General features: G+C 39.9%; 1 protein-coding gene and 1 long non-coding RNA gene across 4 annotated transcripts in view; one reads left to right on the top strand and one right to left on the bottom strand.

Moving 5' to 3' along the window:
* CTNNBL1 (catenin beta like 1) overlaps positions 1-27,519 on the bottom strand; it is a 289,982-nt gene that overhangs the window by 54,618 nt on the left and 207,845 nt on the right. For all 3 annotated transcript variants that reach the window (XM_054696621.1, XM_054696619.1, XM_054696613.1), the window contains one exon: positions 14,089-14,270. In XM_054696621.1, the coding sequence (XP_054552596.1) occupies positions 14,089-14,270 (182 nt within the window). The remainder of the gene's footprint in view (positions 1-14,088; positions 14,271-27,519) is intronic.
* LOC119232939 (uncharacterized) lies at positions 18,321-20,946 on the top strand. Its single transcript, XR_005122222.2, has 3 exons — positions 18,321-18,356; positions 18,897-19,003; positions 20,757-20,946. It is a non-coding gene; the product is annotated as an uncharacterized LOC119232939 (long non-coding RNA).

Below are 27,519 nucleotides of genomic sequence, written 5' to 3' on the forward strand. Positions count from 1 at the left end.
GTGGTTAGGTGTGTCTGCCTGCGTAGGCCAGTTTAGGAGAAGGCTGTCCTGGTACCGGTCCTCTATCCTGCTGGTCATCCCTCCTTGCCTTGACAAAGACACCCAGTAGTCTGGCTCATCGAGCTTAGACTAAACCCTAAGATACAACACAGGAAGCCTTTCCTACAATCCCATCACATTCTCTGTGCCTTTGCATATGCTACTACCCCTGTCTAAAGTCTTGGAACATTCCTACTCACTTTCAATCTTCTAACTCTCAGGGAAGATTTCCAGTGCACCTATCACTTCTTCCTTTATTTCTTCCAACTGCAAACTGTATCTACCTCCTTTAGAATCCTTGATATATTATAATATATTTTAATCATTATTTATGTATTATACCCCCACTGAAAGGTAAGCATCTAAAGGGTAGGGCCTGGGGTGGTTCGTGTGTGTCCCCCAGGATCTAACACTTTGCTTGGCATCACTAGGCAAATACTGTTTGACAAATACTGGCCAAAGAACTGAATGGAGAGTGAATAATCTCAAAGAGGAGGTCTGGTAAGGTTTCGAGAGGTCAGTTTACAAAGGTTTTCACAGAGATTTTATAAATGACTCCTAGTTGTCAATGAATTCCTAAAGATGAACCACATCTCCTCAAGTTCAGGTGTGGGCATCTGTCATTTTAAAGCCGAATTCTGAGCTCATTACTTGTGCAATGCCTTCTGTAGCTTGGGACTCAGGATGGAGATAAGACATGCCAGGAATACATATTTTCAGGTCCACTTCTTAAGTAAAGACGACCCCCCAGGTATGTTAGAAAGAGAGGGGAAGAGGGCTTAGATTTGTTAAGCCCCTGCGATATGCCACAACAAATCTGTGAGGTAGACACAAATAGTCTGATTTCCAGATCCCGGCTACACCAAATGTGTTCAGGAGACCAGCAGCACCATCACCTGTGCACACTGGATGGAAATAACACAATTTCAGGCCTCACCCCAAACCCACTGAACAGAATCTGCATTTCATAAGATCCCCCAAGTGATTCATCTGCAAAAAAAACATTGAGAAGTACTGTTGTAGATGAGGAATCTGGGATCAATGAAGCTAATTATTGTGCTTTAGGTTTCACAGCTAGAATTAACAGGGATTTGAACCCAGACTATGTTCTGAGAGGCTGTGCTTTTCCCACTACAGTGCTTGTAAAAGCCACGCCAAGCTCACAGCTTAAAAAACGCATACAAATTAATTAGGAAAAGGTTTGTTATAACAATGTTCATTATTTCAAAAAACTTAGTAATAAAAAATTTTCACATCCCTATAAGGTCAGTGCACGGGCCCGGTGAGAGCCCCAGGCCACGGGCACAAAGAAGGGCCTTGAAACCGCAGAGGGAATTCCACCTTTGCCTTAGCTCCTGGAACCAGACAGAGGCCTCCACCTGACACAAACAGGACCAGATAGCGATCAACCAGAAATCACCAAAAAAAAAGAGAAAAAAACAACTTCAGTTCCACATACCCAGTTTCCCGCCCTACCTTTCCTCATCCTATAAAAGGACATCTCCCTCTACAATGGATGCGACTTCTACGACCCCAGTGCGGGGTCAGGGAACCTTACCTGGGGGCGCAATAAAGTTCCTGCCTGTGAGAAACTTGGCCTGGCTCTCCTTCTCTTTACCACTGATCCTTTCAATCCCACATTACCAAACACAGAAAACTCAGAGCTTTCTTGTCTTGTGATGCCAGTCATATAAGTTTTCCTATTTTATTACTAGAAATAACTAAAGTTAATAAATTAATGCCTTCATGATTAAAAATCATTTAACTTTTGGTTTTGGGGGTATCTCTTTGAGAGACTGAAGCACAATTTCAAGACATAGGTTCTAGCAGACGCTCATTTAAATTGTATGCACAATTTAAGAAAGTACTTAACTTCTTTGGGGCTGTATCATCAGTAATAAAACAGGCTAATGCTGCCGTTAGTGATAATGACATCATGTATATAGTAGAACACAGCAAATACTCAATAAATGTGAGAAACCATTGCCACCATCATTGTCAGCAGTAGCCTCTGACTGGCTGACACATCTTCAGGAAAATCAGCCTGTTAACAAGGCTAGCAAATATTGTTATTCTACAAGTTTCTCAGCCAGCAGGCATACTTAACAGAGACATGATTTATTAGTAATCAATACATTTTAAGAAAGTTGTAGGCATATTTTTTAGTGATTATCAAAATGATACGCTTAATTTATTTTATGGTAACCCTACAGCAAATAGGGAACAAATTAGCTATTATTTTCTTTCTACTTTGGAACCAGAGACAAGGAAGAAGAGACAGGGAAAAATATGCAATGTACTATATACACTACAACCACATTGCCTATATGTATAATTTTATGGTACACAAAGCACTTTGCCTATAAATTATCTCACTCAATTCTCACATCCTGTGAACTATTGTCTCCATTGTAAAGGGTGGGAAACTTAAGTTCAGAGCGGGCACATGACATGCTGAGTCACAAATCCTGAGCAGAGTCAAGGCAGAAACACAAATCCAACTCTTCTGAACCCAGTCAGGGGCTCCTTCCTACTAGGCTACTTAAGGGATTAAAGTAACTACTCCAACAAGGAGAGGTGCTCAGCTGCAGAAAACCACCCCCATGACAGTTCACAGCAAGGTTCCCCAGCCCCATTCCCCGTAGTGACTCTCCGAGTCCCACATACACATTCTTTAATAAACCCATATCTAGAAGAGAAAAGAGCTGCTTTTCTTGAACGTGATACCTGAGAATAATTTCTGCTTGGGGATCTTTTGTTTGGCTAGTAGAAAAGAATGTTCAACATCTTTCCAACCTCCTTCTTATGCTAATTACAGCTCATCAGCATCTGGACACCCACAAGCAAAATCAATCTGACTATAAAAGCAAGCCAAAGACATTTTCTTACCATAAAAAAAAACCCAACAATAGCAACAAACAAACAAGATTGCAACATGATTAAACACACAGAGCATTTCCCCAGCAACCTGCAGGCTACTGCATATAAAAATCACATCCAATATCACAAGAGTCCACGAAGGTGGACACTAACAAACATCTCACACATATAATTGTATTCATTATTAGCAGTGAAATGTATACACATTTATTTTCATTTTATTCTCTTTCATTCTCTTTCACATTATATCTACTGTTACATGCCAACAAGTCTAACACATTCAAATATTCGTATATTAAAAAAAAAATTCTGAAAGGCATCTTCACTTCCCTTTATAATATAACCAAATGAACTCAGATACATTAGCCTTCAGTCAACACCTCATTTTCTTCTGCCCTTAAGTCCCAGCACATTCATAATACTTGGAAGAGCCAACATCATCATCTAAGCACAGCTCACCTTTCCAAACTGCCATCGCCTCCACAATGTAATCATTTAACCTGAAATCTACCCTGCCTTCTAAAAATAGTTCAACTGCCTAATTGTATTAAAAGATTCAACCTTGCCTGACAAATATGCCTCAGATAAAGTGAGTAAAAATAGTAGGTTATAAAATAGCATATATGTGCAGATATCATTTAATAAAGTTAAAAATTAAGACCCCACTTCTTGCCCAGCAGGCAAATTTTGGAGACTTGAATAGATAAGGGAATCGATAAGGTTGCCATGGGAACTGGGCCCTAAGACCTACCACCAAGACCAGAAAACCAGCCCAGCTCCAGGGGCCTGGACACATTCTGTGTTCAAAGGCAGTGGCAATCAGATATCCCAGGATACAAAACTGATGCCCCCAGTAAGAAAACCAGTGAAAAGAGAATCTCAAAAAGAGAATCTCAAATCCTTCTTCCTGTACACCCTGCTCTCTGGCAGGAGATTTCAATAAATCACCTCTCTTGTTCTACACTCTGTCTCTGGCGAATTCTTTCACTTCAATGCCTCTGTGCATACCTCAATATTAGACCGCCAAAACATATACCATTTCACTTACAGAAAATTATATATAGACATACTTAGCTCCTACCCCTAACACAGATGTCTGAATGAATGGCATTCCAAGATTTTTTCAGCAATTAACTGTGGGTGGTGAGAGTAGGGGTGATTTTTACTTTCCTTCCATCCTTTTCCACGATGCTTGAATTTCCTACATTAGTTTACTTAATTCATGTTTTGAAAAAGCAACAAAGCTATTTTTAGCAAGCCTCCCCCGAAGATCCACCAAATCAAAAATCTTCTCCTGACACAGAAAGAAAGTAAAGACGATGCTTCCAAAGGCAGGTATTCTAAGCATTCTGGCTAGTGGTTTTCAACACTAGGCAACAGGATATGGAGCTTTTTAAACATTTCGATGTTCAGTGTCCCAGTCCTTGGATTTCTGGAGGTGACTAGGTAGGTATATTTTGTCAAAATTCTTCAACTGATACTGATCAGAGAAAGTTGAAAACTGCAGATTTATGTCTCATTCTCAATAGAGCTTCAAATAGAGAAAAAAATAGGCCAAAGGGCTGAGTGAAGTGTTTAACTAAAGGCAGGCAATTGCAAGGTAACCAGACAGGAATGTTTAGAAACAGAAACTGAAGGTTAAAGCTGTGCTGAGCCTCAGTATGAGAGGCCACGAAGAGGTAGGAGGCTGTCTGTGGGTAAATGTGTCCTAAATTGGAAGCTACAAAGTAAACCAATATGGAAGGGCAAAATGTTTGAGATTGAGGATGGAGATTGTTTATGAAGCATGGCCATAAGAGAGAAGAGAAATGGCATAGGAAAAGACTAAGTAGTTAAAATTAGGTCCACGATAGGTAAGTAACCTTGACTTATGATTAAAAGAGCATTGCATATGCTAGGTGAAAATCCTAATAAGGCCATGTACTATCTGTAGTGATCTTTGAAAAGCGACAACTTCTCTCTGCCTCAGTGTTCTCACCTGTAAAATAGTACCTGGCTCAGAGTTATTGTGACGATTAGATGAAATGAGATAATGAATGCAAAGGCCTGTCAGAGTCATCAGAACAAGAACAGTCCCCAATGGTAACATTAGGAAGCACACAATGCACTAAAGATCATGCTGAATGTTAATAAACTGGGGACCACAGTTGTTTCCTCTCTTTTTACCTCACTAAATAGGCTGGAGAAGTAACCTAAAAGGTTTGGCTACTTCTCTGTTACTTCTACATCCCCGGTATTTGCTTTACTTCTATAAAGGAGACATGATGCATACTAAACAATTTCTATAAAATTTAATCAAGATTATAAATGAAAACTAACAGAGTCATATTGACAAAATAATAAATGTACCAGTGGAAAATTCTATAACCAAAATAAGAATGCAGCTAATACTGCCACTAAAGAACAAAGTTCCTATCTGGAAAAATGAAAAACATAAAAGGAAAACAGGAGTGATAAATGTTTCTCCTTTACCCTTTCCAGCAGATTTGACAAAATTGAATTTATGCTAAATTAGGTAAAACAGTCAAAATAACTAAAATTAATACTATGCCCTGTAAATATTGGGGGGAGTCTGTCCCTTTTTGTATAACATAGTAAGATAACTATAAAAGCAGCAATAATTATTAACATTTAATAAATGCTTGCCAGATTCTGTGCTGAGCTTGTACAACATTAGCTCAGTTCTCAAAACAATTCTGCAGATCCTTTAGGCTCTGGCTTCTGGCTCAACTATCTAATCTGGAAGCTCTACTCACCAAGGACTGGTATAATGCTGGCCTCAGAGGGCATTCCCGGGAAGAGAGATTAATAGAAAAATACAGATCCACTGACACTGGGCGAAATCGGAAATTCTGAGAACGTGTCTCAGAAGACTACATTTTAAACAAAATTCCAGATGATTCTGATGAGCACCTAGGTTAAGGCTCAAGTCAATCTATCCTTCCCAACTTTTGTTCTACACATGTTGCTTTTTTCACCTGACATTCCTTTACAGGGCGAACTCACACAGCTTGGTTCAAGAGCCACATTTCTTTCTTTCTTTTTTAAAAATTTTTTTAGATTTCATTTATTTATTTATACAAGCACTGGGAACAGTCAGAAGCGTGGGAGGGTGAGAGAACTCACCAGAGCCAAAGCGGGGAACAGAACAGGCAGACTGATGAAACACACTGCTGAGGGGAGCAGCAGGCTCGGCAGGAGAGGTCTGCGCGCCATGTGGGACCCTTGCCCCGGTGGCCGGGGATCAAACTGGTGCTGCAGAGGCTGCGGGCAGCTTCGCAGCCCAGGGGAGGCCCTAAGAGCCATATCTCTAAGGTAGAGCCATTTCTAATCTCCACCTGTTCTCTCACCACCGAGGGTAGATTAGGGCCCCACCTCTGTGCTTCCACGGTGCTTCACATTCTCGCCTACCCTTTGACTTTGTAACAGAAATGTAGGTTTCTGTGACTACAGTCCTAGCTGGGCTCTGAGCTTACTCACCTTTCATTGTTACCTGGTATTATAAACACAGGTTTCTGTCTCCCTAGCTGGACTGTGAACTTGTTCATCTTCCATCTACAGCACCAAGGCTGGCACAAACACCAAGCAATGGCTAGTGGTTAGTTTAATAAAAGAATGAGTGAAGCCTCGCTGACCTACCTTTAGGAATGTTATCTGTAGAAACAGACCTTCTACAAAAGCAGCAAACAGGAATAGAATTCACTCTAGAATGATGAATTTTAACTGGGTTAGCGCAACCCGGGTTGTAACAGAGGGCCAAGGGAATAGGCCATCACAATAAACAGTGGTTGTCTCATCTCTCTGATAGCTTGTTAGGACCTAGCATGACCACATGCACAGTCTTGATGTGCAACTGGGCTCCCTCCTACAAAAGCCAAGGAGTTTGCATCCTAAATGTAAAAATGAAAGCTGGGAGAGGTAGGGGTGATTATTTTTGAAAGGAGGTTGATAGACAGTAACCATATAAGCATTTATTGAAAGTCATCACATTACAGACTACATAGGACAATCATTATTCTTCACACAACTGTTTGGGAAAGGTTTTATCAGGCTTGTTTACTGTAAAGGAATTCAAGTTATAGAGAGAATAACTGGCCCAAGGTATCACCTAGTATGGGGTATCACCTAGTATAGGGGTTGAAGGCAGGTCTGTCAGTATTTAAAGACAATCCTCCTTCCGCAATTCTCTGCTGCCTCTGAATACCAACCAAAAGACCGCTAGAATCACCTTGGTGTTGGCAGAATCTTTATAAGCAGACCCAGGTTTAAATTTTGCTTTCATTACTCACTTGCTAAACTGTATTTTGGTCATTAACAAATTCTCTGAGATTCACTGTAAAAAAAAAAAAGAAATGCTTAATTCACACTATGTATATCTGTAAAGCCTTGAATCTACTAGTATCAACAGCCAATAAATGTGAGCTGGCAATTAGGCTGTTTTCCTCCTCTGTTCTGCGAAAGAGAAGAATAGTTTCTTTCTAGGATGGCAAATATATCCTCTCTGCTTCTCTGTCTTCCTCCTTGGCAAACAACTATGCTGTGTTCTGCGCAGGAAAGACCTGTAGGTAAAGGCCTAATATGACTGGAACCAGTTAGCAAACCAGATGTGAAACATTCAGAATGATCCCCTCAGGCCTGATGAGAGAAACCCCAAGTCCAAACACATTGCTTATTTCAGCATCCTTACATTTTGTCCTCTGAGGTCAGGAATAAGACAAGCAGCTGGAGGGAGAAAAAAGGAATTGATCCAGAAACTGTTCAATTATAAGGTTTTCAAGTAGTAACAAAAAAACAACAGCAAGACATTTCTATCCTTGTTTAACATAAAATGCCCATTAGAACATGACGTAATACCATTCTTAAAATTAAATACTGGTCACTCTCTACTTGCTTATTGCTCTGACCACTATAACCAACCCTTTGTGACTTTCAAGTTTAGGGAATACAAAAGGTGTGTGTTTGTAGTTGGTGGGGTGGGGGGGTTGGGTTGGGGGTGTGTGCTTGGATATACACAAATTCTGTTTACAGGTGATATGGAAAAGAAACAGGGATCTGGGATTCCATGGTATATCATCTCTGAGGAGGGTTTTATCTTACAATTGCCATGTTCACAGTCCCATCTCTACAAGTAGCAGATGCAGAGAGGGAAAGCATTTCTTTAAGTATGTACATCTAAAATTACCAAGAGTAAAAGGAAGAGAAACACAAATGGAAAGCCCATCCTCATTCCAGGTACTAACATTAACCAAGCGGGCACTGCACTAAACACTTGATCTCTAGTATTTCATGTAATCCTCACATAGCACCCTTATGAGCTAGATTCTAATATAAACCTAGTTTGATAGAGACAATATGCTCAGAGAGGTTAGGCAACTTTCTCAAAGGAACACAGATAATAAATGACAGGAACAAGACACCAACACAAGTCTTGTCTTAATCCAAATCCCATATACTTAGTCATTTCTTCTCCAATAACTAGCTATATGCCTCAGCAGCTGTTGTCCCATCTGACAGTACTTTCATTGGTGTAAGAATAAAATACAATTTCTTTTTCAAGGAACACTCAAATGCCATCTCTTTTCTTAAGTCTTTCCAGAATCCCTAGAAGTCTTGGCTTGCACACCTCTCATATAACATTTAGTATAGTGTGAGATGTCTGGGATCAGGGTTAAAACAGTAATCCATAATAAACTAACATTTATCAACACCCCACTGTAGACTATGTTGGACTTGTATAAGCCACAAATAACAATAATAATTCTTACAACAACTTAAGAAAGTAGGTATTAATCCTATTCTTATAGATGAATAGGCCAATGTCTGTGGAATACTTCTATGAGACAGATGTTAAGCAGAGTTACAGAAGAACCATAAATTAGCTAAGAATCCTTTGAATAATTTCCACAAAATTATTTTGCCATTTGCTCCTAAAAACTTACACAATTTGAAAGGATAATAGTCATCACCACCATGATGACCTGCCCTGGGTCAAAGAACCAAGATCAGAATCAAGGTCTTCTGATCAAGAATTTTTGATTTCACCAGCAATCGAGAGAAAAGCAACCTAGTTTGGACCCAGAAGAGTAAGTAGCACTGGTATGACTTTATGCAATGAGTGTGAGATTTGTGACCAGAAGCTGAGGGTGTGAGTCCTAGTTTAGTTACTTATTCACTGCACGACTTGAAGTCATGATCTCCTTGAGTCTTACAATTTCCCCTCTCCGGAATGACACGAGAAATTGCAGGATTTACAAGGCTGAAATTCTAGTCCCCTTTCTTTTGGTCTGCGTCATCATCTCCCTTCCACTAGAAAGGTGTTCCGCTCTAAACATTCCTGTTCTCTTGCTCCCTTTAATAATGAAGCACTTGTTTGAAATGTCTTTGTATTTGCTGTTAAGGTTTTTTGGTAAATATCTATGGAATTGACTTTTCCCCCACTGCCCTGTTATCTATTTTCCCCCTTCCTTAAACTGATTCAAGATATTTTTATAAGGTAGAATCACAGATTATGACCATTTACATGAGGGGAATGTTAATGTTATACTGTTAAATATGGTGCATAGACTTCTGTCTTGGTGGAGTGGATAGAGAAAGTAGAAGAAACTTGAGCAAAGAATGAATGAATGTGGTTTTGAATGAACTGTGTATCTGGTGGAGTTGTCTGCTGTTTAATTAGCTGCACCAACTAGATCTTGAAAGACAAAGAATCAAGGCAAAGAATTGGGGATTAAATTTGTGGACAGGAGAGATCATCCAAGAAGAGTATTAGAGTGGAAAAAAATAACTAGAGGGAAGATACCCCCAAATCCATGTGAAAATGAACACTTGAGAGACAGCAAAAGGATCTGGTGTTCTACTTTGTTCCCTTACTCCTGGGAACTGTCAGATACTAGGTCCTTGCTGAAACATGAACATAGCAGAGCCCCGATAAAAGTTGGCTCCAAACAATGCCAGACCATTACCACAGTTCAAACTGGAGACCTTTAAAAGGTTTCTTTTTTACCTAAATTGGCTAATCTCTTGTCTTTTCTGATAATAGGAAAGGTTTTATCATTTTCCTCTTTTAACCCTGGAAGGTGGTGGGAACTCGGTCTTCACTTGCTCACTGGTAGGAGTCCAACAAGCTCAGACATGTTTCCTGACATGTGGAGTCAACCAGAATCACTGCCAGTACTTTGCAAGTGACAGAAAAGTATCCTTGAAAGCACTGCCCTGCTATCAACTGTCACTGTTGATAAAGTAAAATGTGTGCATTACACCTGGCATATACAGTACACACCTACACACTGCTTGGTAGCTTACCCCTTAATAGCCTCCCGGGGAACCATGTTAAAACAGTGCGATTAACGAGAACTGCTATAAACTCAATAACTCACCCACCTAATGAAGCAATACAAGGAAAATTCGACCCATTTTAATAAGAATTTTAAAAAGAGACAAGAAATAAAGGTCAAATGCCATTTCTGGATCCCAGCTCTTTTCTTTCTTTCCTCCTATTCTGAAGCAGTTAATGCCAAGGAGACAATATATACTGTGCTATTCTTTATAAAAACCAAGGAAGCAGCCAATCATACTACTGTACCCAAGGGCAAATTATTTCTTTCCAACCCATCCCCCAAGCTAAGTGCCTCCCCTGATCTATTTCTGAAGGTTTTATTATGCAAACCTGAATGGATTTCAATTACAATAATTCTTTTCCTTATCCATCCCAACTCACAAAGGAGGAACAAAATTACCAGCAATTCTAGGTTATATGGGTGGTTTTTTTTTTTTTTGGTTTTTTTTTTTTGCTTCTTCCCTCCTCTCTGCAGTCACCTTAATCTAGAAGTTCTTCTCTTTCAACCCCTATTATTGACTGTGGGAACACAGCTGTTTTTATGCTACCCTACCTGACTATTTAGCATAGTATGACTCTGGACATTACCGTGAAGAGTGTATTTGTCCATTCTCAGGCTGCAATCACGAAGCAGCTAGACCTCAGGCCAATCAATAAATCCCAATAAATCCCTCCCCTAGTCAAAGTTGAACAGTCTGATCTCCCCATGATTTCTTAGAAGGATGGGTGTATGTGTGTGACCAAGACAGAACTGGAGAGAGGTTTGGTAGAGAAGAGAACTTATGCTTCATAAGGGGTCTATGCTAAGCATATATGTCATCTCATCTGACCCTTACAACCACCCTATACGTAGATCTAGCCTCACTATTTTATAGGTCTGGCAACAGAGGCTCAGAGAGTTTAGGAATTTGTCCCAAATCATATAGCTGATGTGCAGTGTACCCACCTGTATTACACCAGGTCACACTGTTACTGTAGGAAGGCCCTGAGGGGTGACAGGATGAACCTAAAGAGGCAAATCCTGATATGTGACAAGTGTCCAGGTTTGACAAGAAAGAAAGGGAAGAGTGTGGGGAAACCCTTCAGGGCTTCTGGACTGGCATGCGGATTTCTGCTCCATAGTCCTTAATTTGGAGTTGCTGGATTACCATAAGAAGTTTATCATATGGTGGCCTCACCTATAAGGTAGTTCCATCCACAACTTGGCTTTTAAGGATGTGGATCGAAGTGGGTAGGGGATTTCCATAATCTCTATGCCCATGAGACAAAGTAGAAGTTATCACTAGCAACCCTCTTGCTTTTGCTTCCAAACAAGTTGGGTGAAAGTCCTAGGTGTATGACTGAGTAGTCTTTTAGGGAAGTGGTAGCCCATTTACTTTGCCTCCATCATATGCCAAGCACTAGGCCCAAGAACCCCGAGGTGACAATGTCACTGATTTTTTTAAGAGCTATAAAGGCAAAGTGTTTGGACCAAGAGTGCATTTAATAGGAGGCTCTGTTCTAGTCTAGGGATTCATGATATGTTCCCCAAAGAAAATGAAAGCCAAACTAAGGACCTAAAGGATGACTGAAAGGCAGCCAAAGAAAATTGCTACACATAGAGGAAAGAGCGTGGTACAAGCTTGGTGGCAGGAATGAGTGGGCACATGTGCTAATATTCCTGATGTTTTGAGGCTACTGTGCTCCAGCTAAGCACACAAAACTGGTCCACTTGCAGCTCAAGGGCCAGATACAGAGGGCGACACAGAGGACAAGACAGAAGAAGAAAGCCTTGCATAATGTGCCCCGGCTTCACCTCCATTCTCACCCTACCATGCCATTTACGATGTGAAGGCCAACTTGCCAGAAGTACCAGCAGCAGCTAACAGGCATTGGGAAGTGGTCTGGGGTAGTATTTTCTTCTTGGGGTTCATTTCTCTCTGCATATTGCTATATTCAGGATGCAGAGCTCATTCTCACCAGCCATTATAGTCCAAACATGCCTTCCAGGGGCTGTCTTATCAAGCCATTGCCCTTACTAATATAATGTTATCAAATTCCTAATGCAAGTACTCTAGAGCAAATGTACTGTTACCAGCATGCCACCAGGCACGTTTTTTTCTGAAGGAAAACAGCAGCTCACTGAATCTGTCACTTCTCAGTACCAAGCACACAGAACAAGAGCCTGCTAAGGGCTGTTTTCCTTCACTTTCTTCAGGCATGCTCAAGATGCAGCATCAAGTCTCTCAATAGAACCCAGCAGATCAGTCTTGAGGAGTTTCCAGGATGAGAGAACAAAACCGTGGCAACAAGGGTCTGTGCCTCGGAATCTTAAGGTACAGAATAAGAGCTAGTCTAGTTTCACTAGTCTAGTTTTCTTCTTTTATAGGCAGAAAGGAGCACACAGTCTAGAGAAGTTAAGCAAAGGGTATAAAGCCACACAGCTAGTTTGTTGTAGAATCACAGTTTGGTTCCTTTCTCAGCAGACTTACTTATCTGAAAAAACAAGGATACTACCATTTACGTCATAGGTTGTGAGGTCTAAATAAAACAGCGCATAATGCAGCAGTGCCACATTTTCAACGAATGGGGACTGTCCCTAAAATTGTACTTCCTAGATCTCTAAAACTACCCATTTCCCCTCCCGTCATTTTGCTTAATTTCCAAAGAGGAAAGAAAAAAGATGTGGGCCTTAACAATGCTTACTACGGGTATCTGGTCAATGAGGTGCTCTGAGGTGACCTGATCTCTCTACTTATTCTCAGGTCTCTAGCCCACAATTCTTTGCACTGCAAGTTCCTCCCCTGTACAACTTCCTGTTATCTATGGAGAACTGATTTGATAAGAGATGACATTACTGGAGATGACCACCAGAGACAGGTCATATCATTGTCCCTGTAGCCACTACAAGTTGGAAAAGACTAAGCCAAGTGAATTTGAGAAGAGATAAATGCTCAAACTTTTACTAGGAGGGTAAGGAATACAAAAGATCCCACATAGACCTACATCCATTCTACCACCATTGATGGAAAAAAGTCACCCACGCACAAAGAAATGTTAACTTCTGACACAACAACCAAATTAGCCAGTCAGCTCAGGTTCTCTCCTCTGATACACCACCTCCGTACCCACCTTGTGGCCCTCCCCGCACTTTCAAATAACCATCCAACCATGTAAATTTCCCGGTGCAAGTGTCTGCTAGCCTCCAGCAGAACTGTCAATGCTCATAAATCCCTGGCCTTCCAGATTGCACTGCAGCTATTTATTGGGGGGAGGGATGCAGCAGGCCACTAGACAATAGCAGGAAGAAACCGGCCCAGCAGTAACTACTCTGGTTACAGCATCGCAATTCATGGCAGCATTTTGCTGGGAGTGTGCACCATCAGGGAGGAGAAACATAAAAAGGGGAACCTGGGCTGTAAATAGTTTATTTCGGCAATTCCTGATGTTGGCTGAATCATACTTTAATACAGAAGTACATGAAAGCACCACTCTGGAAGTGGCATGTGTTGCCGCCTCATTACTCTTTTCAAAAGGGTCTTCCATCAGAGAGACACCTCACTACAAATTATAGCAAAGAAAACAAAACCCTCATGCACAGACTTATTAACAGGCAGGAAAGAAAAGGAACTGCCAGCATTCAAGTAAGCAGAGAATGCATGTGACAAAGACAAGCAGTGATCTGGAGTATCTGTGATGTTTTCCACACCTAGCAAATAAGATAGACGAGAAAAACGCAGCACTCTTCTTCTGAAGAGCCCACTCCTCAAGTGCAAGTCAGTTTTTCAAAGGAGTTCTCATTTTCCTTATTTCTAATGCACCTAAACTAGACTGACTCCTCCAGCAAACCTTACCTTCATGTTCCTTCTCTGTGGTTCCCACTTTCTTGATCTTCCTGGGAGATTTCATAAAGAGGGGAAAGATGGTTCGTAAGCCAAGAATGTCAACAAATTTATGGCAATTGTCTGTGCCCTCAGGTCCAATCATGGCATGGTCAAGCACTTTTAGGGCACTGCTCCGGGAGATCTTCTTTTCTCTGTGAACAAAAGGGGTTTCATATAAAGTATTCCACAGGTACATTCTAGCCTTTTAAAAAGTATATCTATTTACTGAAGTACTGATAATGAGGAAAAGGAAATAAAAATAAAACACGTAAATATCCACCAATGAGAAAATTATTACATTGTGGCATATCTAAGTGGAATATTACACAGTTGTTAACAACTAGGAGAGTATGTACTAGAATAAACATAGTCTTACGCTCAAAATGATAAACACAAAAGACAATATTCAAAATTCTATATGAAGCATTGCCTTAACTGTGAAAAACAGGCAATAAAAAGGCCAGAAAAAGATCAAAATCCAAACAAAATTTATTTCAGGGTCAGGGTGGTGGAATTATGCATGATTTATTCCTTTTTCTTCCTTTAAAGCAGCTTTATCAAGATTTAATTTACATACCATACAACTCACCCCCCTTTAAAATGTACAAATCAATGGATTTTAGTATATTCACAGATGTGTGCAAGCATCACCACCGTCAATTACAGAATACTTTCTTCACTCTGACAAGAACTCCCCCACCCTTTAGCTATCATCCTCTACCTTCCCCATCCTACTTGGGCCTTCAGCAATCCCTGATCTACTCTCTGCCTTCATGGATTTGCCTATTCTGTATATTTCAAGTAAATGGTATAAATAATATGTGATCTTTTGTGACTGACTTCTTTCAGGTTCCATCTATGCTGTAATATGCATCAGAACTTGATTCTGTTCTGTGGCTGAATAAAAGTCCATTATTGTATGGATTTGCCACAATTTTTCTATCCATTCGTACACCTACGGACATTTGGATTACTTCCTCCTTTTGGTCACTGTGAATAATGCTACTATGAATGCTTATGTACAAGTTTCTGTGTGGGCATATTTTGCGTTTCTTTTAGGCACATGTATACCTAGCAGTGGAATTGCTGGGGCATATGGTATCTCTATGTTTAACCTCTTAACAAGGTGTCAGACTATTTTCCAAAGTGGCTGTATCATTTTACATTTCCACCAGCAGTTTATAAGTGTTATGATTTCTACACATCCCTGCCAACACTCATCATCTGACTTTTTGGTTCTAGACATTTTAGTGGGTGTAAAGTGGTATCTCATTATGGTTTTGATTTGCATTTCCCTGATAAATAATGACTCAAGCATCGTTTCATGTGCTTATTGGCCATTTGTATATCTTCTTTGGAGAAATGTCTATTCACATCCTTTGCCCATTTTTGAATTAACTTAATTATCTTTATAATTGAGTTGTAAGAGTTCTTTATTTATTCTAGATGCAAGTCCTTTAACAGATAATTGATTTGCAAATATTCAATTCTAAGGGTTGTTTTTTCACTTTCTTGGTACTTTGAAACACAAAAGTTTTTCACTTTGATGACTGTTTTCTTTTGTGTTGCTCATATCTAACAACAATTGTGACAGCCAATGTCATGAAAATTTATACCTATGTTTTCTAAAAATTTTAAGTTTTAGTTCTTACATTTGATTCATTTTTGGATTTTTTTTAAGACTTATTTTATTTATTTATGTATACAAGAACTGGGGTGTAGGCCAGAAGTAGGGGGGTGGTGTGTGTGAGAGGATTCACCAGAGAGAGAGTGGGGAGCAGAACAGGCAGATCTACTGAAACACACTGCTGAGGGGAGCAGCGGGCAAGACAGGAGAGGTCTGCTGCGTCTTGTGGGTCAGCTCCCCGGCCAGGGATCAAACTCATGCCACAGTCTGGCGATAGATTGACAGTGCTGAGACTTTAACTTCTGTGCCACAAAAATTTTTGAATTTTTGTATATGGTATGAGGTAAGGAACCAACTCCATCCTTTTGAATTTAGATATCCACTTGTCCCAGGGCCCTTTGTTGAAGCTATTCCCTAGTCTGGGTACTAAATCTGAAAATCAAGCTGACCACAGACACCTAGTTTTATTCCTAAATTCTCAATTATAGTCCATTAATTTACCCCAATACTACACGGTCTTGATTAGCATTGTTGTGCAGTAAGCTTTTTTTTTATCCTTAATGTGTTATTTTTTATTTTATTTTATATATTTTTTACATCATGTTTCATTTTTGCACAATGTATGCATTTTCATCTTGGTTATTCCCCATACAATTCCCACCCCCCCTATTTTGACTCTAATCCCTACTCCCCTCTCCCTCCATAGTGTGTCTCTGGTTTATAGTTGCTTGTTGATTTTGATTTTTACTTTATTATAATTAGGCTTTTTCCTGGTCCCTTATTTAGGTTTTCTAACTTCCTGCTATGAGTGAGACCATCCGGTATTCTTCTTTTTCTTTCTGGCTTATTTCGCTGAGCATGATCCCTTACAGCTCCATCCATGTTGCTGCAAATTGCATGAGTTTATCTTTTTTGATTGCTGAGTAACATTCCATTGTGTGTGTGTGTATATATGTGTGTGTGTGTGTGTGTGTGTGTGTGTGTGTGTGTATATGCACATCTTCTTGATCCAGTCATCTATTTTTGGGCATTTTGGTTGTTTCCAAAGCTTACCTATTGTAAATAGTGCTACTATAAACATAGGGGTGCAGATGCTCTTTTGAATTAATGATTTTGTGTCTTTTGGGTAAATACCTAGGAGTGGAATTGTTGGATCATATGGAAGCTCCATCTTTAGCAGGTTGAGGAATCTCCACACAGCTTTCACTATGAAAAGTGTGTGTGGAGATTCCTCAACCTGCTAATTCTAATTACAATTCTTAGAATTGTACCACAATTCCATATGAATTTTAGGATCAGCATATCAACTCCTACAATGAAGTCAGCTTGGATGCTAACTGGATTGTGCTGAATCTATAAATCACTTTGGGGAGTCTTACCATTTTAACAGTATTAGGTCTCCTGATCCAAGGATATAAACTGTTTCTCCATTTATTTGGATTTTCTTTAACTTCTTTTAGTAATATTATATAGTTTTCAGAGTACAAATTATATACTTCTTTTGTTAAATTTATTCCTGGATATTTTATTCTTGATGTTATTGCAAATGGAACTATTTTCTTAGTTTCATTTTTGGACTATTTATTGCAAGTTTACAGAAATACAATTCATTTTGTATATTATCATAACCTGCAACCTTGCTGAATTTAGTAGCTCTAATAATTTTCTAGTGTATTCATCAGGTCATGTCATTTGAAAACAAATACTTTTACTCTTTTCTACTCTAGATGCCTTTTATTTCATTTTATTGCCTAGTTGTCATGGATAGACCATCCCACGCAACACTGAATAGAAGTGGTCTGAGTGGACATCCTTCTCTTATTCTTCATTTAGGGAGAAAACAGACAGTCTTTCACCACTAAGCATGATGTCTGCTGTGAATTTCTCATGAAAGCTTTTTATCAAAGTTGGAGAAATTTCCTTCTATTCCTAGAGTATTTCTATCATGAAAAGAGGGTGGATTTTATCAAATGTTTATTATTTCTTTTTCTATTGTTCAATACCTTTTATTTTCCCCACAGTGAACATGTAGTACTTTTTAGAATTAGAATCAACTATTCAAAAAAAAAAAAAAAAAGTAATTTTCTTTCCCCTCAACACCAAAGGGCATAGAAGAATCCCTCTGACTACCATTCTTGAAGTTACTTCTCTAAGGGTGTAATCTTCTATTAATTTCTACACTTTTTATCTTATCATTCTATGAGGTAGAGAGGAACAAATCAATCATTTCCTATCTTAGTATTGTGGTAAATCAACCAACCAAGACAACATGCAGTATTTACTGAACATATACTCAGCATCCCAGTAGGCACAAGAGAAAAACAAAAATTAACATAGCTTCTGCTTATGAAAACATTAAACCTACTTAAGGTGACTAAATTAATAAGAAATAGTTAGGGAAAAGTATAAATCACCATAATTTTTACCCCATGTATGAATCAATCTGTAAATATTAACTCGCTACCGCTTGTGAATAGGACAGAACAAGTATGAAGTTTCATGGAACTTAGAACGTAGTTAGAGGAAACAAATGAAAAGTCACAATACTTGATAGTGGTATGTGTGATGGAAATGAAGTAATATGAAAGAATGACTAGAGAGGATATTTTAGGTTAGGATTAAGGAAGTACTCAACATTTGTGTTGATCTGAGTGATAAGATGAACTGATCATGTGCATTTTAGGGACAAAATACTAAAGGCAGAAAGTACAGCCTTAAGATGAAAATGAGCTAATTTGGTTAAAAAACAGACAGCAAGTTGGCATGCCTGAAGCCTAAGGAGCAGAGCTCCTAGCTTGAATCAGAGAGGAAAACATGGGCTGTACCAAAGGCAAGGCCATGTAGTCCTGTAGGCCACAATAAGGACTCCAAATAAATAACTGATTCCAGGAGTTAAGGAGACACAATTCAACATGCTTATTCTGAGATTAGTATTTGTTAGTTAAGGTGAGGGGGAGAGGAGAATGGGAAAAGACATACATATATGTAGATATTTGAAAAGAGGTGAGAAAGTAAGAGGGGTGAGTGTGGAATTATTACTCATAAGTAAAGCCTGGAGAAGAGGGGTCAATCAGCTTGAGAGGAAAGTCAAGTTCAGGTTTTTTCTGAATTATTACTTTTAAAAATATGAAAAGTTTAATCCTATTTTTAGGGTATCAAGAAGTCAATGGTGATGAGACTAAAGATTTTAAAAAAGAGGAAAACATTAATGGAGCGAGGTGCTTGGTCAAGCAAGAGGAGGCAAGCTGGATCAAAAAGGTGATAATAACATAACTCAAAACCCTTCATCCAATTTCTCACTTGAAAAATCAAAGAAAAAGAATCAGAAACAATATCCCTTTTGGATAGTCTTTTGTAGAGGTGACACTGTAACAGTGTGCTGACAAAGAATGTTATCCTGGGTCAGACCAGCCAGCTAGGACTGGGTCCCAATGACTGGTGGAAAGAAGTGTAGCCAGAAAGCCTGCAAATGGTGCTGCTTTGTGCTAGACCATCCTGATTTACCTGAGACTGTTTCACTTTTAGCACTGAAAGTACCACATCCAGGGAAACCCCATAGTCCTAGCAAATTAAGATAGTTGGTCATCCTACTAGGTGCTAACCTCAAAAGATCAAGGAATAGTCTTACTTTTATTCTCTTTGCTGCAGGAACAAAACAATCTAAATACTCACAAATGATATCAATCCAACTACTGAACTGAAAAGAAAAAGGCCACTACTGAGCATGTACTTGCATACATGCATACAGGCTTATAGTGGCTGCTAGGAGTTATAAGTTACCTATCTTTAAATAACTTAAGGACAGGTAAATAAAATAATTTCAAAAGCCCTAAGCAATGGAAATTCAGCCCAAAAGATAGGAGGTGGAGATGTTAACTTTATCTGTGGGAAGTCAGTTATGGTATCAATGACAAGTGACATCTGAACTGAGACGTCTGAAAATGAGCATTTGCCAGGCAGAGTAAGTGATGAACTGATGGTGATGTTGGGTAAACAGCATGTGCAAAGGTACTGCAGGCCTGTAAGAGAATGGGGACTTGAGGAATGAGAGGCACTAATGAAGATGACTGAATAGGGGCAGGCAAAAATAGGTCATGACAGGTACTACATGTGCTGCCAGGAAAGCTGGACCTCATGCCATAGATGTTGTGAAGTCATGGGATATTTAAGAAAAGGAGAACAACAGATGGATACACTTTAAAAGCTTAAACTGGCAACAGTTTGATGAAAGGACTGGAGCATCAGAGCTTGGGGCAGGGAGGACAGTTAGGAGATAATGACAACAGTGTAGTGGAAAATGACAAGGGGTTCTGAGTTCGGCAGTGGCATGAAAAAGGCATTTTTTGAGACATGAAGTCTTAAGTATCAGCAGAAGAGTAAACAAGGCTCCAGACTCAGCAGGAAAGGGTTTTTTCCTGCATCAAGATGAAATTCTAACAAGAAACTGGACAAATAATATATTTGTTTTCACTGCAGCTGGATGTTAGCATCTTACTTTACAAACTTGTATTTCAAAGGTTATGACTAGGGCAGGTAATCATATGAGTAGAAATTAGGAAACTGAGATATAATATCCTCATTGTTTAGTCACTCAGGAAAAGGCCTCTTGAAGTGAATGACAGTCATATAACAGGGCACCTGCACTTACTATTCAGCATTCATTCAAGCCATTTCACAAATAACACAGAATTGTTTGAAATACTAAAGGTAAAGGGCTTTGGTTTAGCCAAGTCTTTTTTTCCTGGCTAAGCAAATTCAACAAAGGATTTTAAAAGTAAAACCCTTCTTCAGGTAGGCACTGTAAGACACGTTTAAAGGGGGCAGTAATTGCATATTGATCACCATTTAGGCAAGCTGCATGGAGGTGAACTTTGGAATATTCATTGGGCTTAAGTTCAGGCTTTTAGCAATCAATAGCTGTTTGGCCTGACTTTCTGGGGTTGACTTTATTTGAAATATTTATTCTACTGGAGGACAAGTAGTTTATCTTAGTCTTGTCTGGGTTCATCAGGTTGTCGATCACGCCAGGACCAATGTGAACGTGAGCCTCAGGAGCCGTGGGTGGTTGTGGAAAATGGCTGAGGGTCATCTACTGCTTCCTCTTCTATCAAAGGCAACCTCCTGAAGCAGAGGGGCAGTGGGAGAGGGAAGCTTCCTGTTTTGCTGTAATTAGTTTCTTCTTCTTTAATATATAAAAATACTTCTGCAATGAACATGCATTCTGAGTATAATTTTTTTGTTGTTCATTTGTTCTTTCATCAAGTATTTATGAAGTACCTAAGAGGTGCCTGATATTAAGGTGAGGACGTACACACAGCTCATTCTTCCAAGGAGCTCAGCTCATAGGGGAGACAGACATGCAGACAATGGGTACACTGAGAAAAACCGAATGATGCAGTGGAATGCATACAAAGTAGGACATGAAAGGAAGGCTGACTGTGTCTGAGTCAGGGAGGACTCACAAAGATGATGATGCCTGAACCAAGCTTCCCTGGATGTCTTTTCTAGAAAGGCAAAAGGGAGAAGGCATTTAAAGCAGAAGGAAACAACAGCACAAGCACAGGCATGGGAAGCATGGGCCACTCAAGGAAGTGGTACATGACACTGCTGGAATGGGAAGAGGAAGGAGGATGTCAGCAAAACTTGAAGCCAGCTGGTTTTTTGTGTACTAGAAAAATTACACATGCCAGAGTGGGTTGGACAATATTGCAGAGGGAGTAGGGCAGGAAGCAGAAGAGGAAAATATATTAGAGGCAGGAAGACTGGTAAGAAAGACAAGTAGACTAGGAATGAAAGGTTGAATTCAGACTGAGACAAGGTTAAGCCTTGTCTCAATGTCCAGGGTGGACTTATGGGGCTGAAATCCAGAAATGAGATTAAAAATAAGGGAAAATTTGGAAGAATCATAAAAATCTAAGGGCAATAACTGAATGAATTTTGTAAATAAGAATACCCTGAGAAGGGGCAGAAAATAATGCAGAAAAGAGGGAGGGAAAATTGGAGGAAACTTATTTGAAGGACAAGAGGTGAAGTTCACTCCCTCCCTGGTTTAAGAAGATCAAGGAATAAAGAAAAGTAGGGGACAAGTATTCTTTAAAAGATACTGTGAACCATAAACTGACCTTGGCAAGAAAGTTGTATAATACCACATGAGACAATCTTTGTTTGCTCTATAATGTGACTGATAAAGTTCATTTCTTTTAGAGCACTCAAAAATATAAGATGTCTTTCCTAGACCCAGGATTTCTATGAACTAGACAATGAAATTAACATAAGCTTATAGTGACTTTCAAACTACAATGCCAAAGAACACTGGCTAAGAGATATTCAACCACTAAAATAGGATAAACACGGCTTTTGATGTTACTTAGACTCAATTTTTTCCTCATAAAATATATGCTGCCATTTATTTTTCACAAACTTATTGTTACCAACCACTATTTGAATGTCTGTGTCAGAAAACAAAACAAATAGGGGGCGGAGCAACATGGCGGCGAGGAGACGCTGCGAGTAAGATCTCCCATTAAAAAAAGTGAATAGGGAGGAAAAGCGGCAGGTCCCAGTGAGAACTGGGACACGGAAGATAAACGGGTGACGCCAGCAAACTACCCGAAGAAGAAAGTGGCCATAAAAGAGGACTAGAAGGGAGGGAAGCGCAGAACCCTGCTCCCCTCCCCCGCCCACAGAGGCGGCACTCTCCGACCGGCAGAGAGGAGGAAACAACAAACCAAAACGGCCCACAAGAACAAACGACGCAGCAAGCGGGACTGTGAGCGGAAAGGAACTATTGCAGCCACCACACCCCGTGAACGGGAGCTGAGGCGAACCCTGCAGGATCCGCCGCGGCGGTGAGCGAACGGCTCCGGGCGCCATTAGAGAAGAACAAAGACCCCGGGAGACGCGCACACAGCCCGGGCTGCCGGTAAGCTTGCGCGGAAACGCGGAGTGCTCGGCGCGCTTGAAAAGCAAGTGCAGACCAGGATCGCGGCTGCCCAGGTCCCCGCGCCTGCAACCTAGGCTTGCGGGGAGACGACCTAGGCTTGCGGGGAGACGCGCGGAGGTCCTCACTGAGGTGAAGGTCCCTCCCTGAGTAAGCAGGATCCAGGCGCCCAGGCACGGGAGCGGTGCAAAAGGCGCCATTCCTGCGCCACTGAACTGGGCTACAGCCCGCGTCCTGGAACTGAGGGCTTTGAACTGAGACCCGGGGCGCGAAAATTCGGGGCGTGGTTTCTCCACGACGGTGGGGCACAAGGCAGACACAGCACCCCAAAGCTGTTGAGGTGTACCCTACCATTCCCGCTCTGTTCTCTGTCCCACGGGGTCGGGGGAGGCGAAAAACAGCCCCCCAAGGACAATAGGAGAGATCTCTGGCGCCACCTAGCGACCAGGAAAAAAAAAGTCACTAACACCCTATAAAACAGGACATTTCTTAAGACTGCTTGAAAAGGGCAGAAGGTTTCTGGAGGACCCAGTGGCCAGCCGGGAAGTTATTCCACGCCAGGCCCCTTCCGACCAGCAGTCTGAGCCCACAGAGGGAGCAGGAACCCACGTCCGGGGCAGACCGGGGGCGCAGAAGAGTGTGCCTGAAACCGGAGGCGCAGGGACTGCATCCCGCTTCGCCATTTGAGAACAGGGACATTTCTTCAGTAAAAACTGCCTAAAACCAGCAGAAAGCTCCCCCAGAAGACAGAGATGGCTCCTGGAAGAGCCAGAGGGGAGCGGAGAAGTTCACCCAAGATGTCAGTCAGTCCGAGCAACACAGTGTCCCAACGCATACGACAAATTAGAAAACAGACAGTAGGGAGTAGAAGAACCACACGCAACCTAAAAACTCCTCAGGAAAGAAGCACACCACAAAAAGAAAACCACTCCCCAGATTGCAACGACAGCAACTTGGAAGAACTTCTGAGCCTTCCAGAAAGAGAATTTAAAATTGCCATGATTAAAAAAGTGATAGATCAGAAGAAGGAAATTGAGTCCCTAAAGAGGGAAGTAAAAGAAATGCAGGAGATCAAAGAATTAATGGAGGAACTAAAGAACTCTGGGAAAAGCAATGAAAGCAGAATAGATGAAATGGAAGAACGAATAAGTAATCTTGAAGACACAGAAATAAAAAGAACCAAAACAGAAAGGAAAGAGAAGTACGAAGGAAAAGAATGAAGAAAGACTTCGGGAACTATCTGACTCCATGAGGAAAGGAAATATAAGAGTTATAGGAATTCCAGAAGGAGAGGAGAGAGATGTAGGAACAGAGAAAATATTCATGGATATAATTGAAGAGAACTTCCCAAATGAGAAGAAGGAGCTGAAAATTGATATACAAGAAGCAAGAAGAACACCAAACTTCCACGACGAAAGGAAAAACACAGCAAGACACATAATAGTAAAGCTCCCAAGAATCCAGGACAAGGAAAAAATAATGAAGCTGACAAGAGGGAAGAAACAGATAACATTCAAAGGAAAACCATCAGGCTGACATCAGACTTCTCTGAAGAAACACTACGGGCAAGGAGAGAGTGGAGGGACATAGTCAACAGACTCCAAGAAAACAGATGCCAACCAAGAATACTCTATCCCGCAAAGCTCTCTTTCCTCCATGAAGAAAGAATATGGACCTTCCCAGACAAAGAGAAACATCGGAATTTCATTGCGACTAAACCCCCACTCCAAAAAATACTACAAGGAATCCTAAAGCCAGAACCTCAGAGGGACGAATAACAACGAAAGAAGACCAAAAAAAAAAAAAAAAAAGTTATTAAAGAATAAATAAATAAAATCAAAGGAAGACAAACATAATGGCAAATACAGATGCTAACATATCAATATTAACTCTAAATGTAAATGGACTAAACTCTTCAATAAAAAGACACAGAGTTGCAGCCTGGATTAAGAAACAAAACCCAACCTTTGCTGTCTCCAGGAACACATTTAGCTACAAAAGATAAAAATAGACTCAAAGTCAAAGGATGGAAAACAATCCTACAAGCAAATGGGCCAAAAAAGAAAGCAGGAACAGCTATACTTATATCAGATAAAACAGACTTCAAACTCAAAAAAATAAAAAGAGACCCCAATGGTCACTACATTATGATTAAGGGGACAATACTTCAAGAAGAAATAACACTCATTAACATATACTCACCAAACGAAAGAGCACCAAAATATATCAGACAACTGTTGTCCTCTCTGAAAACAGACATCAGAGAAAACACATATGTAGTGGGAGACTTCAACACACCACTATCAACAATGGATAGATCAACAAGACAAAAAATAAGTAAAGAAACTAAAGCTCTAAATAAGGACCTAGAGCATTTGGCTTAACAGACATCTATAGAACACTAAACCCAAAAAAAACGAGAGTACACATTTTTCTCAAGCGCACACGGATCATTCTCCAGGATCGATCACATACTGGGGCACAAGACAAACATCAACAGATACACCAAGATTGAAATCATACCAACCATCTTTTCTGACCACGAAGGCATCAAACTAGAAATAAATCATAAAAAGAAGGCAAGGAACTATCCTACCTCATGGAGATTAAAAGCCACACTACTGGAAGACCACTGGACTAACGAGGAGATCAAAGAAGAAATTAAAAAATTCTTTGAATTGAATGACAAGGAGGACACCAATATCCTAAATGTATGGGATGCAGCAAAAGCAGTAATAAGAGGAAAATATATAGCAATAGAAGCTCACATCAAAAAACAAGAAAGAACTCAAAGAAACAACCTAATCTCGAAGCTCAAAGATCTAGAAAAAGAACAACAAAAAAACCCCAAATCCAGTAGAAGAAAAGAAATAATAAAAACCAAAGCAGAAATAAATGAATTGAAACTAAAAAAACAATCCAAAAGATCAATGAAACCAAGAGCTGGTTCTTTGAAAAAATCAATAAAATAGACAAACCCCTAGCCAGGCTCACAAAGGAAAAAAGGAGAAAGCACAAATACACAGAATCATAAATGAAAGAGGAGAAATCACAACGGACACAGCAGAAATCAAAAGAATAATCAGTAACTACTATGAACAGTTATATGGAAACAAGTTCAACAATCTAGAGGAGATGGACAAATTCCTACAACTCTACAATCACCCAAAGCTAGATAAAGAAGAAATAGAACACCTAAACAGACCAATTACAAGCAGCGAAATTGAAATGGTAATTAAAAACCTCCCCAAAAACAAAGCCCAGGACCTGATGGATTTACAAATGAATTCTACCAAACATTCAGAGACGAATTAGTGCCTATCCTTCACAAACTCTTCCAAAAACATTGAGAAGGAAGGGACAATACCAAACACGTTCTATGAAGCCAATATTACACTAATACCAAAACCGAATAAGGACAACACAAAAAAGGAAAATATAGCCAATCTCCCTAATGAACACTGATGCAAAAATCCTCAATAAAATTTTAGCTATCAGAATCCAAACAATGTATCCATAAGATAATTCACCACGACCAAGTTGGATTCATTCCAGGGGCACAAGGATGGTTTAACATCCGAAAATCAATCAACGTTATCCAACACATCAACAAAAAGAAATATAAAAACCATATGATAATATCAATAGATGCTGAGAAAGCTTTCGACAAAGTGCAACACCCCATTCATGATAAAAGCCTTGAAATTCTGGGATACAAGGAACATACCTCAACATCATAAAGGCCATCTATGACAAGCCAACAGCCAGTATCATTCTCAATGGTGAAAAGCTGAAAGCAATTCCATTAAGATCTGGAACAAGACAAGGATGTCCACTCTCACACTGCTTTCAATATAATACTGGAAGTCCTAGCCAGAGCAATAAGACAAGAGAAAGACATCCAAGGAATCCAAATAGGAAAAGAAGAAGTCAAACTATCACTATTTGCAGATGATATGATAATATACATAGAGAACCCCAAAATCTCCACAGAAAAACTAATTCAACTCATCAATCAATTCAGTAAAGTGGCAGGATACAAAATCAACACGCAAAAGTCAGTGCCTTCCTATACACAAACAATAAATCTGAAGAAGAAGAAATCAAAAAAAACCACCCCTTTTATTATCGAAACAAAAAAAATCAAATATTTGGGAATAAATCTAACAAAAGAGGTAAAGGACCTATACAAAGAAAACTATAAAACACTGTTAAAAGAAATAGAAGAAGACACAAAGAAATGGAAAGACATCCCCTGCTCATGGATTGGAAGAATAAACATTATTAAAATGGCCATCCTACCAAAAGCAATATACAGATTCAATGCTATTCCAATCAAAATCTCAATGGCATTCTTCAAAGAAATAGAACAATTATTGATGAAATTCATATGGAATCACCAAAAACCCCGAATAGCCAAAGCTCTACTGAAAAAAAAAGAAGGAAATGGAGGCATCACACTCCCAGACTTCAAACTATACTACAAAGCCATAATCATCAAAACTGCATGGTATTGGAACAAGAACAGACATACAGACCAATGGAATCGAATAGAAAATCCAGAAATAAACCCACAGATTTATGGTCAACTAATCTTTGACAAAGGAGCAAAGACTATGCATTGGAGCAAAGAAAGTTTGTTCAACAAATGGTGCTGGGAAAACTGGGTCGCTACATGCAAAAGAATGAAGCTTGACCACTACCTCACACCATACACAAAAATCAACTCAAAATGGATTAAAGAACTAGACATAAGACCTGAAACCATAAAATACATAGAAGGAAATATAGGCGAAACACTACGGGATTTGCACATCAAAGACATCTTTACAGA

The sequence above is a fragment of the Talpa occidentalis genome, unplaced genomic scaffold, assembly GCF_014898055.3.
Source record: "Talpa occidentalis isolate TD23 unplaced genomic scaffold, MPIMG_talOcc4v2.1 talOcc4.10, whole genome shotgun sequence".
Taxonomy (NCBI): Eukaryota; Metazoa; Chordata; class Mammalia; order Eulipotyphla; family Talpidae; genus Talpa; species Talpa occidentalis.